This window comes from Saimiri boliviensis, chromosome 6 (genome assembly GCF_048565385.1).
Source record: "Saimiri boliviensis isolate mSaiBol1 chromosome 6, mSaiBol1.pri, whole genome shotgun sequence".
Classification (NCBI taxonomy): Eukaryota; Metazoa; Chordata; class Mammalia; order Primates; family Cebidae; genus Saimiri; species Saimiri boliviensis.
Window position 1 is genome coordinate 112,533,003 of NC_133454.1, and position 15,518 is coordinate 112,548,520.

The 15,518-nt window shown below is 55.6% G+C and overlaps 1 protein-coding gene across 7 annotated transcripts in view; it reads left to right on the forward strand.

Moving 5' to 3' along the window:
* TSPAN18 (tetraspanin 18) overlaps positions 1–15,518 on the forward strand; it is a 204,262-nt gene that overhangs the window by 184,241 nt on the left and 4,503 nt on the right. For all 7 annotated transcript variants that reach the window (XM_074401343.1, XM_074401345.1, XM_074401346.1 and 4 more), the window contains 3 exons: positions 7,075–7,149; positions 8,629–8,727; positions 9,219–9,401. In XM_074401343.1, coding sequence (XP_074257444.1) covers positions 7,075–7,149; positions 8,629–8,727; positions 9,219–9,401 — 357 coding nt within the window. The remainder of the gene's footprint in view (positions 1–7,074; positions 7,150–8,628; positions 8,728–9,218; positions 9,402–15,518) is intronic.

Sequence of the window (15,518 nt, forward strand, 5' to 3'; positions counted from 1 at the left end):
GGTGGACAGTTCTCTACTGCTTGTCACGGTGCTTGCAGAAGTCTCGGCTGGGGAGCGAGCCCGAGGGGACTTTAAAAGGAGCTGGAATATGGGTCCCAGGACACACCCAGCCTCCCTTTCCCCCTCCTCACCTCGGCCCCCAGGGGTTCATTCATTGTTAATGATCTCGTCTTTGAAGCCAAGACAGGAAGCCAGGCTGGTGTTCTTGGCTGGGAGCAGGCCGGGGCGGCTCTGGCTCTCCAGCCTCCTCCGGTAAGTGGCTGCCTGCAAACCTGCCAGCGGCCGGAGGACGTCCTCCCTCCCATGCTGTGGGAGGCAGGACTGAGACCCAGGGACAGGAGATGTGTCCACAGTCCTCCCGAGAGAGCTGATCCTTCCTTCAAGGCCTGATGGTAGACCCCTCCCCTCCCCTCCCTGCCCCCGTCTCTCTCCCTGTCCCCCTTCCCTCTGCCTCTGTCCTCCTTCTCTTTCTTTCTTTCTCTTTCTCTCTTTCTTTCCTTCTTTCTTTTTTTAGACAGGCTCTTGGTCTGTGGCCCAGGCTGGAGTGCCACGGTGTGATCTTGGCTCACTGCAGCCTCAACCTCCTAGGCTCAAGTGATCCTCCCACCTCAGCCCTCTGAGTAGCTGGGCCCACAGGCATACATCACCACACCCAGCTAATGTTTGTATTTTTGTAGAGATAGGCTTTTGCCATGTTGCTCAGGCTGGTCTTGAACTCCTGGGCTCAAGTAATCCGCCCACCTCAGCCTCCCAAAATGTTGGGATTACATGCAGGCACCATACACTTGTCCTTGTCTTTCTCTTGACCTCTGTGTTTATTCCTATGCCCTTTCCTTGTCCCCGTCCCGATCTCTCCCTCCCCCATTTCCCTGTCTCTCTCTCCACTCCCCTTGCTCGGCTTCCCCTCTCTGAGGCCCTGCCCACACAAGCCTGAGGTCACAGTGTGGGTCACAGGCAGAGAACACTTGGATCAGGGTCTTCTGGCTTCCAGACAAGGGCTGTCTAGAGGCTCCTGGAATGGACTCAGTTCAAGATTTACCTAAATTTATGTGCAAAATGTTAGGTCCGGGCCTGTGTGTGTGTATTGTATCTACATGGATTGTGTGCATACTTATGTATATGTGCATGTGTGTTGTATGTGTGTGTATGTTGTGTTCCATCGTGTGTGCTTATGTGTACATGTGTGCACTGCTTTGTGCACATGCACACGTGCATGGGTGTTGTGCATGCATGGGTGTTACACGTGTGTGGGTGTTGTGCATGCATAGGTGTTGCACATGCGTGGGTGTTGTATGTGCGTGGGTGTTACACATGCGTGTGTGTTGTGTGTGTGCGGGTGTTGTATGTGCATGGGTGTTGTCCTTGCATGGGTGTTACACATGCGTGGGTATTGTATGTGTGTGGGTGTTGTGCATGCATGGGTGTTGCACGTGCGTGGGTGTTGTATGTGTGTGGGTGTTACACATGCATGTGTGTTGTGCATGTGTGGGTGTTGTGTGTGCGTGGGTGTTGTATGTGCATGGGTGTTGTGCTTGCATGGGTGTTACACATGCGTGGGTGTTGCATGTGTGTGGGTGTTGTGCTTGCATGGGTGTTACATGTACATGGGTATTGTATGTGTGTTGGTGTTGTGCATGCATGGGTGTTGCACATGCGTGGGTGTTGTATGTGCGTGGGTGTTACACATGCGTGTGTGTTGTGTGTGCGTGGGTGTTGTATGCATGGGTGTTGTGCTTGCATGGGTGTTACACATATGCATGGGTGTTGCATGTGTGTGGGTGTTGTGCTTGCATGGGTGTTACACGTACGTGAGTATTGTATGTGTGTGGGTGTTGTGTATGCATGGGTGTTACACGTGTGTGGGTGTTGCATGTGTGTGGGTGTTGTGCATGCATGGGTGTTACACCTGCGTGGGTGTTGTGTTGTGCATGCATGGTGTTAAGATGTGCGTGGGTGTTGTATGTGCATGGGTGTTGTGCATGTGTGGGTGCTGTGTGTGTAGGTGTTGTGCATGTGTGGGTATTGTGCATGTGTGGGTGTTGTGTGTGGGGGTGTTGTGCGTGTGTGGGTGTTGTACGTGCATGGGTATTACACATGCGTGGGTGTTACACATGCGTGTGTGTTGTGTGCATGGGGGTTAGGGGGGTTCTGTGAGTGTTTCCAGAGAAAGGCACCAAAGTTTCCGGAAGGTTTTCAGAAAGGTTTATGCCCTAAAAAATAAGAAAAGCCACTTCTCCCTTCCTGGCTGAACCTGGACCTAACTGTATGGTGGTTCCAACCAAAGAGGGCATGGAGTCTCACCCCTGGCAGCTTCTGCGATCCTTCTAGAAGCCTTTCACTGCCTTCTCAGCCTGTCGAAAGGGAGAGAGGCTTGTCTTAAGCGGGGCCAAAGAATGACTTTAGTTACCCTAAGAAACCTGGCTTAAAGATTCGCAAAGCAAGGAGGCCTTGACATGAGGCTGAGTGTCCCCTTCCTTCTGCTCTGAGACTGAAGTCCCACAGGACCTGGGGACAATCAGTCTAATGACCAGACCACCTAATGATCAATTTGTCTGTCTAAAGATCAATTTCCCAAATACTTGTGTTGATCAGTATCATTGCACTCACATGCACTAGGACAATTTCAGCCTACCATTGAAAATGTGTGGCATCCCTTTTTCCCATTTGCTTACCTTTGAGTATTTGAAGGATTTTTTAAAAGACAGCTTATATAAAAATCCTAATTTTAAAAATATTTTACAATGAAGGCAAGCTACACTGGAAAAAAAAAGAACAGCAAAAAGAGATGAGTATGTTCAAAAAAGATAAATGAGCTGAATTGTACATGCAGTGTGTAAATTTGGTAAATATTTATTAGAAATGGGAACTGTGAGCAGACATTGCCTATAAGCAGATGGGTTAAAAAACCTGGAAATCCTCCCAAGCAGCCAACGTCACACTTTCCTCCCCTTTGCTGATTTTCCATCCTGAGAAAAGTGATGCAAATTAGAGGCTGAGGACTGGCCGACAGCTGAGTCCTCAGGCAAATGGGTTGTGAACCGTGGGAAGGGCCTTGACAAGGAAGCCCCAGCCATGGCTGGTCCAGGGGAATTCCCCAGAGGACTTGAACACTGGTGAACCGTCTTAAGCAGGAGGACATTTTCTTTTTTTTTTTTTTTTTTTTTTTTTTTTTTTTGAGACGGAGTTTCGCTCTTGTTACCCAGGCTGGAGTGCAATGGCGCGATCTCGGCTCACCGCAACCTCCACCTCCTGGGCTCAGGCAATTCTCCTGCCTCAGCCTCCTGAGTAGCTGGGATTACAGGCACGCGCCACCATGCCCAGCTAATTTTTTGCACTTTTAGTAGAGACGGGGTTTCACCATGTTGACCAGGATGGTCTCGATCTCTCGACCTCGTGATCCACCCGCCTCGGCCTCCCAACAGGAGGACATTTTCATGCTGGAGAAGGGCGAGCTGGCGCAAGTGGCACTGTACCTGCTGCGGGCACAGTGGCCTTGCACTCTGATTCCCAGGATTCACACTCCCAAATAGTCAAGTCCCGCCCGGGCCCTGTGCTTGGGGAGGCCCACTTCCTCCAGTCCACAGCTCCCCAGGTTTAATCTCCGAGTCTAGCACCTCTTAGAGAAGAGAAGACCCATCCACCAGGCTCACCTCCTCATCATCATTCTATTGATGCTTCAGCTCACTGGGAACTCCATGAAGATGGGGACTGAGTCTGCCTTGTACGTATTTATTTGCCAATACCTAGTACGGTACCTGGCACAGAGCAGGTGTGAAATAAGCAGCCTCAGAGCCAAGGAACAGAGAGGAGGTGGTGTCAGAGTTGTGGCTAAGAGCATGGACTTTGGAGTCAGAAAAGCCCAGGCTCGAACTCCTGCTTGGCCACTTCCTGGCTGTGGGACCTGGGGCTGGTTCCTTAACACTCTGAACCTTAGATTCCTGGTATACAAAATGAGGACACTAATACTTCCTTCCCAGCCATAGTTTTGCACTCACAATCCAGTGGAAAATGCATGCTTTGCTTGGCTCTGTTGGTGGGATGCTTCCTCTGGGCTCTGAGTCACCATCTGAGCGGCTCTCCTGTCCTGCCAGTCTTGTGGGAAGCATGGCACCTGCATTATATCGCGAACCCATGCTCAGTCATCCTGGATGGCACACGCACGTCCAACAGTGACAGGCACATGGAGTGCATGAGGCTCACGATCTGCTTCGTCCATTATTTATGACTGTCCCGGCCGACGCTGGTGGGCATGCCAGCTCCAGCTTATCGCCGTGGATGGAGACCATTGCTGAGGCTGCTCCTTGCCAGCCTGGGAGCCTGCCAGTGGCTCCAATGAGAGGGCAGAGGGCAGGGAGGGGCTCCTCGTAGAGGCCTCGTGTAATGGAAGCGGATGACCATCCATCACCAGCCAAATGGAAGTGCCAGGACCCCTGCCAGAAGCCTCCGTCACTGTCACAGAGGAGGTGAGGCTGCAGAGGCAGAAAATGAATCACTCAGCAGCCACTGAGCCCAGAGCCCCCCAGCCTCCTGGAAATGAGAATTGTAGGAGCAGCAGGGTGGACCGTGGGCGTTGTGACCCAGGGCACGGGAGGCCACCTCGGACTGCCCTCATCACATTCTGCTCTGGTTTGGGAACTCGGCTCCCTGGCCTCAGCCCGAGGTCACCCTGTCTTCAGGAAGCACAGGAGCATCTGGCCTGGTGTCCCTCGTCCAGATGTGTCAGGCAGGCCACCCGGCAGACCCCAGCCAGGCGGCCCGCTGACCCGTGGGGACAGACTCCTGGGCTCAGAAGAGAGTAACAGAGCAGTTCCCGAGCCTCGCCCTGCGTCAGGGAGGAGATGTAGCCTGGCACTCTAAAAAGCCAGCTGGGCCAGGAGGAGCAGGTGCTCTCTGCAAAGCTCCGAAGAGCTCTGCACCTGTGGAATAGCCATTTCCCTTCTCCCGCTTCAGCTTCCTCAACACAAAAAACAGACTGTGGGACCAGCACCCAGCGCCCAGCCGTCCCCCGTGACAGCAGAAGCCTGTGATGGAGGAGCTGAAGCCCGGGCAGTCCTCAGGGGCTCAGGAGCCCACAGTACCTCCGAGCACTGAAGTACATGACGTGGCTGGGGATAGAGGCTGGCCAGCAAAAGGCAGGGCTGAGGGCGGACACATCCCCGCCGCGGGCTGGCTGCTCTGTTGATGCAAGCAGCTCTTCTTAGGTTTAGAGATTTACAAAATGAAAACTCGCTTACCAGGCTGCGGAGATGCTTTCTGTGCACGTTCTGAATGGGCAGATTCTACGCCCCTCCCAAGGCTCTCACTCAGGTGGTACCCTGCCCACGCAGTTTGGAGAAGCCCTGGGACCTCTAGAAGGCCGCTGCTGTGGGCACTGAAAAGTCGGGGCAGGAATTGGACTGAGGTCTCCCTGGCATGGGGATAAAGTGACAGGAATCTTCCTCTGACCAAAGCGGCGCATTCCAGGCGAGAGATGTGTGAAGGTATTTTCAGCAGCCCGCAGACCATCTGCGAGGAGGCCGGTTGTCGCCAGGAGCCGGGCCTCGGAGGTCACAGAGGAGGCTGCCCGTGGCCCACATTCACTCCCCTTCTGCATCTGAGAGCCCACCACCAAGCTCTGCATGGGCTCATTTCCAACAGAGGAAATGCTTTCACATGCGTTGTGATTCCCCACGAGGACCCCCGGAAGTGGGTCTTGACATTCCCATTTTGCTGGCAAGAAAACTGAGGCTAGAAGGGGTTGGTTTGAGTGACTGTCCCATGACACACAAGGACAGACAAGGCGGACTGAGGTGTCCTGACTTGAAGCCCAGCACCCTTTGCCTCCTTCCAGCCTGGCACATCGGGGGCAAGCGGGCAGTCCTGAGGACTGGGACCCCAGAAAGCAGGTCTGGCCGCTGCCTAGGTGCCTGGGAGGACATGGAAGAACCAGTCTGTGTGTGTGTTAGGGTTCAAGTCCTCTGCTGGTGGTTTCCAGGTAGGGTGAGCATGGACTTCGTCAAGGGCACCAGCTGTGCTGAGTAATGAAGGCAAAGCCGGTTTCTTCTGTTGACTGCTCTTGGCCCAAAGGAACCCACGCAATGTCCTGGGCCGGTGATGCAGCAGGTCATAGGACCTTCATGGCGAGTGCGCCATCTCGGCCTCATTCATCCATCTAAGAGTCCTGTGTCGACACCTGTGTTGACCCAGGCATCCGGGCAGGCAGCGCACTGAGGGACAGCCCCATGCTAATGCCATGCAGGCACCTCTGTTGGGCACTGTGATGTCGGGGAGCCCAGGAGAGGGAGGTTCTCCTTGCTTAGGGAAGTCAGGAAAGGCTTCTCACCAGCAGAGGCGCTGAGGCTTCACCCGATCTGGAGAAATGAGGAACTGGTGGGCAAGGAAGGGCAGTGCCTTCCTGGCAAAGGTAGCATAGCCTGTGAGGTCCCCGAATGAGAGGCACTGTGGTTCACTCAGGGTCATCAAAGTCAGTGAGGGGAGCAAAAGACCGTGTTAGACACCAAACTCCTGGGCCCTGGGTATGAGATCTGGCAGTCACACCATCTTCCCTCCAATCTTGTTCCTTGAATTTTGGCTGAAGGTCAACGTGACCTCCCCACTTCCCTTGGGAACCAGAGGCAACGGGGCAGGGAGAGGTGGCCCTGGGGTGGCAGGGTGGGGAAATCCACATGGGGATCCCCAAAGCACTCAGGATTCTCACAGCCCATACAACCCATATGGAAGGAAGCTTACCCAGAGTGGGCTCAAACAGGTTTCATCAGCGATCTCCTTCCAGGGTGGCTGTGTGGGGTTGTTCAGGCTGCACACTGTACAAGGGGCCTCTCTAAGATGTACCATTTGCATGGAAGGTATATATTTGTTTATTTTTTTCAATCTTTATCACAATCCTGTTGACTCCAAGGAGGGATCCCTGGTGTGTTTGTTATGAAGATGTCTGACTGATAGCAGTGAAGTGTCTTATCTTACAAAATGAGTATACTGCATCACTGGTAGGACAGATGGATGGATGCATTGGCCAGTGACCGCCCCGTCCCCTGCCTGCCCTCTGAGCTCACAAGCCTGCTCCTCTCCCTGCAGTTCTTCCTGTTCATCCTGATCATCTTCCTGGCGGAGCTCTCAGCAGCCATCCTGGCCTTCATCTTCAGGGAAAATGTAGGTACCAGCCCCACGCTTTCCTGCCTCTTGCTGTCAGCAAGAGTTTGGTGGCCATTCAGGTCTGACTCCTCCCCTCCTTGAAGGGCCTCAGAGAATGAGCAGCCTCTCATCCGGTGCTTCCAGACCAAGTCATGGCCCCCCTGCCTGGCAAGGCCCCACAAACAGAGATTCCATTGAGCCTGTTCCTGCAAGGGCGTTTCCCAAAGGGCAGAGTCAGGAGGCGCTGAAGGGTCTCTGCTCCCAAAGCATCCGGTGCAACCCCATACCTTACTCTGGAAACGTCCCTTCCACACCTTGCCCAGTGGCCCAGTGATAGCTAGACAGTCAGGACAGTCAGAGAGGCTGTCCCGTGCCCTGGAGTATAGGAGCGTGTAGGAGCACACGGCAGACTGCTTTCGGAGGAGGTCCTGGCTGGGTACCTTGGCCCCACAGGCCACCATGTTCCAGAGGCTACAGGTGGTTAGGGTGCCAGCTGCCTCTCCTGAGTCGACAAGAGCCAGGCACCATAGCCAAAGGGAGCCTGGGTGGGGGGAGGGGAGGGAAGAAGGGGTAATGGGGCAGGGAGAAGGGGAAAGAGGGGAGGGAGGAGGGGCAGTGGGGCAGGGGGAGGGGGAAGAGGGGAGGGAGGAGGGGCAGTGGGGCAGGGGGAGGGGGAAGAGGGGAGGGAGGAGGGGCAGTGGGGCAGGGGGAGGGGGAAGAGGGGAGGGAGGAGGGGCAGTGGGGCAGGGGGAGGGGGAAGAGGGGAGGGAGGAGGGGCAGTGGGGCAGGGGGAGGGGGAAGAGGGGAGGGAGGAGGGGCAGTGGGGCAGGGGGAGGGGGAAGAGGGGAGGGAGGAGGGGCACTGGGCAGGAGACACAAGATGGCCCTGGGGTGGAGGTGGTGGGGGTGGAGGGGGACGATTTGGCACAGAGCAGAGGAGGAGGCCACCACAGCCTGTGGGCAGAGAATGGTGCCCAGATGGTCTCTGCTGGCACCACCCAGGGCCCTAGCCTCTCCCTGCAGCAGGAGGGAGGGTAGTTAGACCTTAGCAGAATATTTTGAGAGTAAAAGAAACTTAGGAGGCCTCCTCTGGAAACTGATATACAAAGCCTTCCTACCTGGTCCCATAGCTTCTTCAGGGCCTGGGATCCAGGACGTCCGCTTGGCTCTGTCTGGGGAGCAGCTCAGGGTGGAAGGGGTGGGGTGAGAGGCAAACTCCCCATCCAGATAAGCCCTTCCTCTGGGCACAGCTGGGCCTCAGCGTGCCCTGACCTTGGCTCTGAGGAGATGTATGTGTATATAGCTCTCCTTTCTACATTAAGGGTAAGGAGCCTGCCCCAAGTTGGTGGTTTAGGGGAATCCCAGGGGGCCTGGCACTGGGATGTGGAGCCCCTAGCTCTCATTACCCCAACTCCCAAGCATGTGGATGGAGAGACGAGGGAGGGTGGGGCTGCACCCAACGGCCAGGCCCCAGCCCATCTTCTCCCTCTGCCCCCAGCTCACCCGAGAATTCTTCACCAAGGAGCTCACCAAACACTACCAGGGCAATAACGACACCGATGTCTTCTCCGCCACCTGGAACTCGGTCATGATCACAGTGAGTGGCCCCCCAGAGATGCTGTGAGCATTCAGAGCCATGGTGCCCAGTGTTCACATGGCCACACCAGGCATCAGTAATCAATCCAGGCACTGTCCCATCGATCACAGACTTGGCCTTGGAATCTGCATCCACACAGCATTCCAGGCAGCCATGCCACTGGATCACAGTCCATACTCGGGATGAAACCTATTTGCTGTCCCTGTTTTGGGACCCCAAGCAGTGGTCATTATCATGATGATCATAACCACAGCACCTGTTTATGGAGAGCTGAGTGCCCGGTGTTCCTACCACCCCTGTTATAGAGCTGAGGGCACTGAAGGCTCAGAGAAGCCGAATGTCTTTCTCATGGTCACACAGCGGCGACAGGTGGAGCCAGCCCACACCCAGCCTTCTGATGCCACTCCTTTGCAGAGGCTGTCTGTCCTTCTCTTCCCTGCGCCCGTTTTCGGCGCCTGCTCACCAGACCCTTCTCTGGGATCTCCCCCTAGTTCGGTTGCTGTGGGGTCAACGGGCCTGAAGACTTTAAGTATGCATCTGTGTTTCGACTCCTGACCCTGGACAGTGAAGAGGTGCCGGAGGCCTGCTGCCGGAGGGAACCCCAGAGTCGGGACGGGGTCCTGCTGAGCCGGGAGGAGTGTCTCCTGGGAAGGAGCCTGTTCCTAAATAAGCAGGTACTGGCCCTGCTCTCCAGGCAGGGGAGCGGGTATGGAGACTTGGGTGGCCAGAGCTGGGTGGGAGGTGATGTCACCCCAGGGGGTCTGAAGCTACCCCAGGAATCCCAGGGAAGTGTTGGCCATGATATGGGATGCCTGCATCTGTTCAGGGGCTGATGGAAGCTCTGTCCAAGCCCCTGAGATCCAACCAAAGTGGTGAAGGATGACAGTGGGAGATGGTCTGCAGCTGGAGTGGGCATTTGGGCTGGGGCTAAGGGTTAAGTAGGAGTTTTCCAGTGTTTCCTGAGTTTCTGATAATGCAGATCCAAAGGGAGGGAGGGGGCAGCACCAGAATTACACAGTGGGGGGTCCTTCTCAGCCATGCACTGTATTTTGGAGGAAGCTCTCATTTGCCATGTGGGCTTGCCCTAAGGAACCCTAAGGAAGAAAGGCCTCCTTGACCTGACTCTCCAAGGTCAGAGAAGCGCCTAGACTTTTCTGCTTCTCTTGCAATCTGAGGACTTCATCTCAGCCCTGGAAGAAATCCTTTTCCTTCCTGCACGTGCCATTTCTAGGGAGAACAAGGGCCTGGCTTTGGGTGCCTCCTGCCCCTCCCCTCCCCCCACCCCGCCATGAGTTCACAATGCCTTTGCTCTTTTTTTTTTTTTTTTTTCTGAGACAAATTTTTGCTCTGGTTGCCCAGGCTGGAGTGCAATGGCGTGATCTTGGCTCACTGCAACCTCCGCCTCCCGGGTTCAAGTGATTCTCCTGCCTCAACCTCCTGAGTAGCTGGGAGTGCCACCATGCCTGGCTCATTTTTATATATATTTTTTAATAGAGATGGGGTTTCACCATGTTAGACTGGTCTTGAACTCCCAACCTCGGGTGATCCACCTGCCTCGGCCTCCCAAAGTGCTGGGATTACAGGTGTGAGCCACTGCGCCCGGCCAATGCCCTTGCTCTTAATCCCCTTCTTCCAACTGACCAGCCCCCACCCTGCCAGTGTGGGTGTGTGACCAGGCTAGGCAGGAGGAGAGGGAGGGAGACGTCAAGGTTGATCTAAGCCTGGACTCTGGGCCCCTTAGGACTTTAACGAGAGTCTCATGGAGAGTTCCAGGTGCAAGAGACACAGCAGGGGACAGGAGACATGGCCCCTGTTCCTGTGAGGCTCACGATCTCGTTAGAGGAAGCAGAAGATGAACAAGCTGCAAACAAACGAGAAGTCATCATGTCACATGGTCATGATGCTGCGAAGAAATAAAACCAGACGGGGGCTAGAACACGCCTGGGGCGGGGGCTCAAGACAGGCCTTGCAGAGTTCCAGAGGAGGTGACAGTCAGCAGAGGCCTGGGTCCTGGGGCTCTGGTGGGCCCTTTCCAGCCTCAGCTCTGCCCCAGGAGCTCGGCCCCTCTGGCCCTGGCACCTGCCCATGGATTCATGAGGATTCATGAGGCCCTGAGGACCACATTCTCTCTGTCTGTCATCATCCTGCCTTCCTGCATTGGGGGAAAGAGACTCAAATAGAGAAATGAGGGCCCTGAGTCAAGGCCACTGTGGACTTGGGGCAGAGAGGGTTTCCCCAGGGGCTCGGTCCACAGAGACCTGCCGGGGAGCAGCTGCAGGGTAGGGAGGTGAGTTCCAGGCTTCAATGCGGGGAGGCTGTTACCTGTTGCGGTGCCTTCGCCAAGACACCCTCTCTGGACCTCAGATTCCATACGTTGGCAGCGACCGCTGGCTGCCACTCCACACTCCATTCACCCCTACTCCCTTGGGAAGAAAACGTTTATCACACCCCATGGCCACCAAGTAGAGGCTGCGCTTCCCAGCATGCCTTGCAGCTAGACCACGTGACCCAGTTCTGGCCAGTGGGAGGCGAGCAGGGGTGCTTTGTGCAACTTGAGTCTCATCCTTAAGAGAGGGTGCTGTGCCCACCCCTCCCTGTTTCCCGGGCTGGGACCTGGCAGAGGGAGGTAGCCTCTAGGATGGCAGCGCGTGCAGAGAGGAGCCGGGGCCGTGACAGTTCTACGGCGCAGAGCAGCCACCATAGTGCGGGCTTTTATGTGAAAGACAAATGAATTTCGAACTTGATGAAGGAGCTGTTGTTTGGGAGGCCTGTTGCCAACAGCCAAATTTAGAGCCTTCTAAGGCGGCTTGTAAGTTTCAGGAGGCTTCCCATGGGCCCCATGCTCTGCAACAGATAGGTTTCTCATTTCTGGACTCATCCTCTCTTGGGACGCCTCCTTTCCTCTCCTGGGCAGTCTTCAAAACCGGAGCTCATCAGAGAGGTCCCGGCACAGCCACATTTGTTCCTGCCAATGACTCTGCTGTTCCTGAGGATCTTCTGAGATTGACTCCTGGGGTTCCTTTGCTGAGACATTCATGTCCCTCCTGGGCATTTCTTCCCGTTAAAAACCTGCTGCTGCAGGACTGCCTCTATTTGTCTTTGTCTCCAAACCATGGGATGCATTTTTTTCTTTTTTGAGATGGAGTCTCGCTCTGCCGCTCAGGCTGGAGTGCAGTGGCACAATCCCAGCTCACTGCAGCCTCCACCTCTTGGGTTCAAGCGTTTCTCCCACCTCAGCCTCCCAAGTAGCTGGCAGTACAGGCGTGTGGCCACCACGCCCAGCTAATTTTTATATTTTTAGTAGAGACGGGGTTTCACCATGTTGGCCAGGCTGGTCTCAAACTCCTGACCTCAAGAGATCCACCCACCTCGGCTTCACAAAGTGCTGAGGTTACAGGCGTGAGCCACCGCGCCCGGCCCCAGAATGCATTTCTGACTTCGCTGGCAGGCCTGTGGCAAGGACGTAGGAAGAGTAAGTTCACTGTGGGGATTGGAGTAGGGGTGAGGTGTGCAGGGATGCATGGCGTGGCCATAGGGTCACCCTAGCTGCTCCCTAGGGATTGGCAGTGGACCTGGGTGGACAGGGGGCTTTTACGCTGGTCTCAGTGAGAAAGGGCAGCAGGTGAGACCAGGGTGATAGCGGTGAAGACAGAGAGTTGTGTGCATCTGAGAAATGTTCAGGAGGCAGAATCTACGAGCCTTCCTGATGGATCCCCTTTGGAGGAGCGGGTAGGAGGTGATGCTGAGGATGACTGGTTTCTGGTTTGGGGAAGATCTTGCATTCAGTCTAGGGTATGTTGAGTGGAAGAAGCCTTTGGAGGCCAGGCAGAGTGGTTCATGTCTTATCCCAGCACTCCGGGAGGCTGAGGCTGGTGGATCACCTGAGGTCAGGAGTTCGAGACCAGCCCAGCCAACATGGAGAAACCCCTTCTGTACTAAAAATACAAAAATCAGCCTGGCATAGTGGCATGTGCCTGTTATCCCAGCTACTTGGGAGGCTGAGGCAGGAGAATCACTTGAACCCAGGAGGCAGAGGTAAGCTGAGATCATTCCACTGCACTTCAGCCTGGGTGACAAAGTGAGTCTCCATCTCATAAAAAGAGAAGCCTTTGGAACAGCCAAGCAGAGGTTCCCAGTGGGCAGTTGGATGTATGGGATGGAGCTGGAGGGGGGCGGTGCTGGAGATACACATGTGGGAAGCATTGCATGTGAGTGACCATGATGGTGGCAGCCGGGCCTGTCTGCCCCTCATCAGGTTCGGTGGGGGTGGTGGTGACTGTGGGTGGCAGCTGGGGGCAGGGGATGTGCCCACCTGGCAGAGAGGGAGGGCGGCTCTGGAAACAGCCCACATGGTTGGAGGACTGACATTCTGTGGTGCCAGGCTGGGGAGAGAGACTCCTTGCCATGTATCTCACCTGGTGGTGGCGGGAGAGCATCGTGGCAGGGAGGTGACGAGCGACAGTGAGCGATCTCCAGGTGTGTAGATGTAAGCTCAGGCTCCAGCCAGCGGCCTGGCCCATAGGAGGGAGTACCCAGCTGCTCATGCCAGCCCCCTTCCCTTTAGAACAGAGGAAAGGGTGGGAACTTGGAATCCGCCTTCTTCCCCTGGCTTCCCCTCCTCATATGTGATCTTGAGCTAGTTAGCCACTGCTCCTCCCTCCCTTTTCTCATGGGTAGAAAGCAGGTAAGACCCCTCCTCCCCGAGGGGCTGTAATGAGGATCAAGTGAGAAAGAGCCCATGAGGCCCTAGCAAAGTTCTCAAGTGAACGGACACTTGCTCAGCTCGGGTGGTGTCGCCCCCTCCACGCCCCAACTCCCCAAGCGTGTCTGTGTTCCTGGGAAGCTTCCCTTGGCCAACCTGGGCTGCCTGGTTGAGTCCAGGGGCCTGAAGGGTCGTTGGTACCAAAGCCTGATTGGGGAAGATGAGCTGTCAAGGCCCAGGTGTCACGCAGCAGGGCTCGGCTTCCCTCTGCTGGACAAGGCCCCCAGCTGCTTGCCAACTTCCCCAGCTGAGGCATGTCAAAGTCAATTTCATGCTCGGGAAGGGTTTGCTGCTTCTCCTGTCCCGTGTGTGTGTGTGTGTGATTGTCTTGCAATGACACCCAACTCTATGCTTGGACACTTTGCACCACTCAGGATATGCTTCGAGAGCAGCACAGAGGGGCGGCTGGTTCTCCTTGGTAATCCTAACGGGTTGAGATTGAGAGCTCGCTGCCTGCCGCTGCTCCTCCCAGTGCCTTACCTGCGGTATCTCATTTTATGCTCACAGCAGTCCCATGAGGTAATTAATCTACCTGGCCCCACTGTATGGATGGGGCAACTGAGGCATAGAGAAAGGAAGTAAATAGCCCAAGGTCGCACAGCAAGCAAGTGGCAGGGCCGGCCGGGACCCCAGGCAGCCGGGTGCCAGGGCCCACCTGGAACCATTGCCAGACCCCAGTCTCCTGGGCCGTTGCTGCTTCCTGTCCCGGCAACCTCTGGAAAAGCTTCACAAGCCCAGGGGTGTGCTGGGGCTGCGGGAGGTGGGATGATGCGCCTGTGGCTGGCGGGCACGCCGGACATGGAGGGGGTGATGGGAGGCTGGAGGCGGCCCCTCCCAGGGCTGATTCCAAAACCATGCAACGCTGCAGCTCGTCTCTCCCTCCCTGCAGAGCGGGTTAGCTTTTTTGCATTACAGTTCTGCATTTGAGGGTTCTGATGCTTCAAAATCGCTTAACAAAAGATTTGAGGCTCCAACATGGGTTTGCTGGCAGATCCCGGATAGCCCTTGGGCCTCATAGAGTGGATGGGCCAGCCCTGAAGGGACCCCCAGCCACTCTGATGTCCTGATCTGGCCTGGGGTAGGGACCCCTGAGCCGCTCCTAGGGCTCCGTCCCAGTCACACAGCCCTTAACTGGACTCCCAGTGCCACAGCAGAGACAAGGCCGGAATATTCAATGAAGACCTTTTCTCCCGGTTGGCATCTCTGGGCTTGAGGTCTTTCAAACCCTGGCCACAGCCTGGTCACTAGAAATTACCTTGGGTGTTGTCCCATCATGCTGAATCCTGGGCTCCAAGCCGTACTCACTGATCCAGTGTTGTGGGGCGAGGCCTTGGTATCTGCATTGCTAACTAGTTCCCAGGTTATTCCAAGCACACTCACCCCTGAGAGGGTTGTGGACCCAGATCATTGTGCTGCTGGGGTCTGTTTCTATCTGGGTATATCCAGTTTGCCCCATGGGGCTCCAGAAAGGGCTTTTGGGGGCCTTCCCTGCCCAGCTCCTGGTCAGCTTCCAGGCAGGTGCTAGGATACTACCAGGCCACACATCCCAGATCAGGCCCCGCTGTCCACCTGCCTGGGCGCAGCCTCAGAGCAACTTTTGGCCAAAGGGGCTGAGCTTCTGCGTGATGGACAACAGAATTGAGCACCCAAGAATCCTGGTCTTAACAGAGGCCAGAAATAGCAACCGCCACCCAAGAAGGGCTAGGCGTGATCAATCCACCCCCACCTGGGGACTTGTTCCCTTGCACATTTGTTAAAGAAAGGAAAGTTCTCCCACTTCGAGAATATGTGTCATTCAAAGCAAGTACCATGCACCAGTGTCTGCGGTCAGCTTGGGAGAGGGGAGAGTGATGAATATCAAGATGACAGAGGTGTTGAGCTGCTCAGGATCAGATGGGGCAGCAGCCACGGACTGGCAGCTCCTGGCTTGGCACTGGCTTGCTTTTTCTCCGTCTCCCCAATCCCCACGCCACTCTGTTTATCTCGATCTCTGTCTCTGTCTCAGTTTATATATCTCCGGGATTACTTA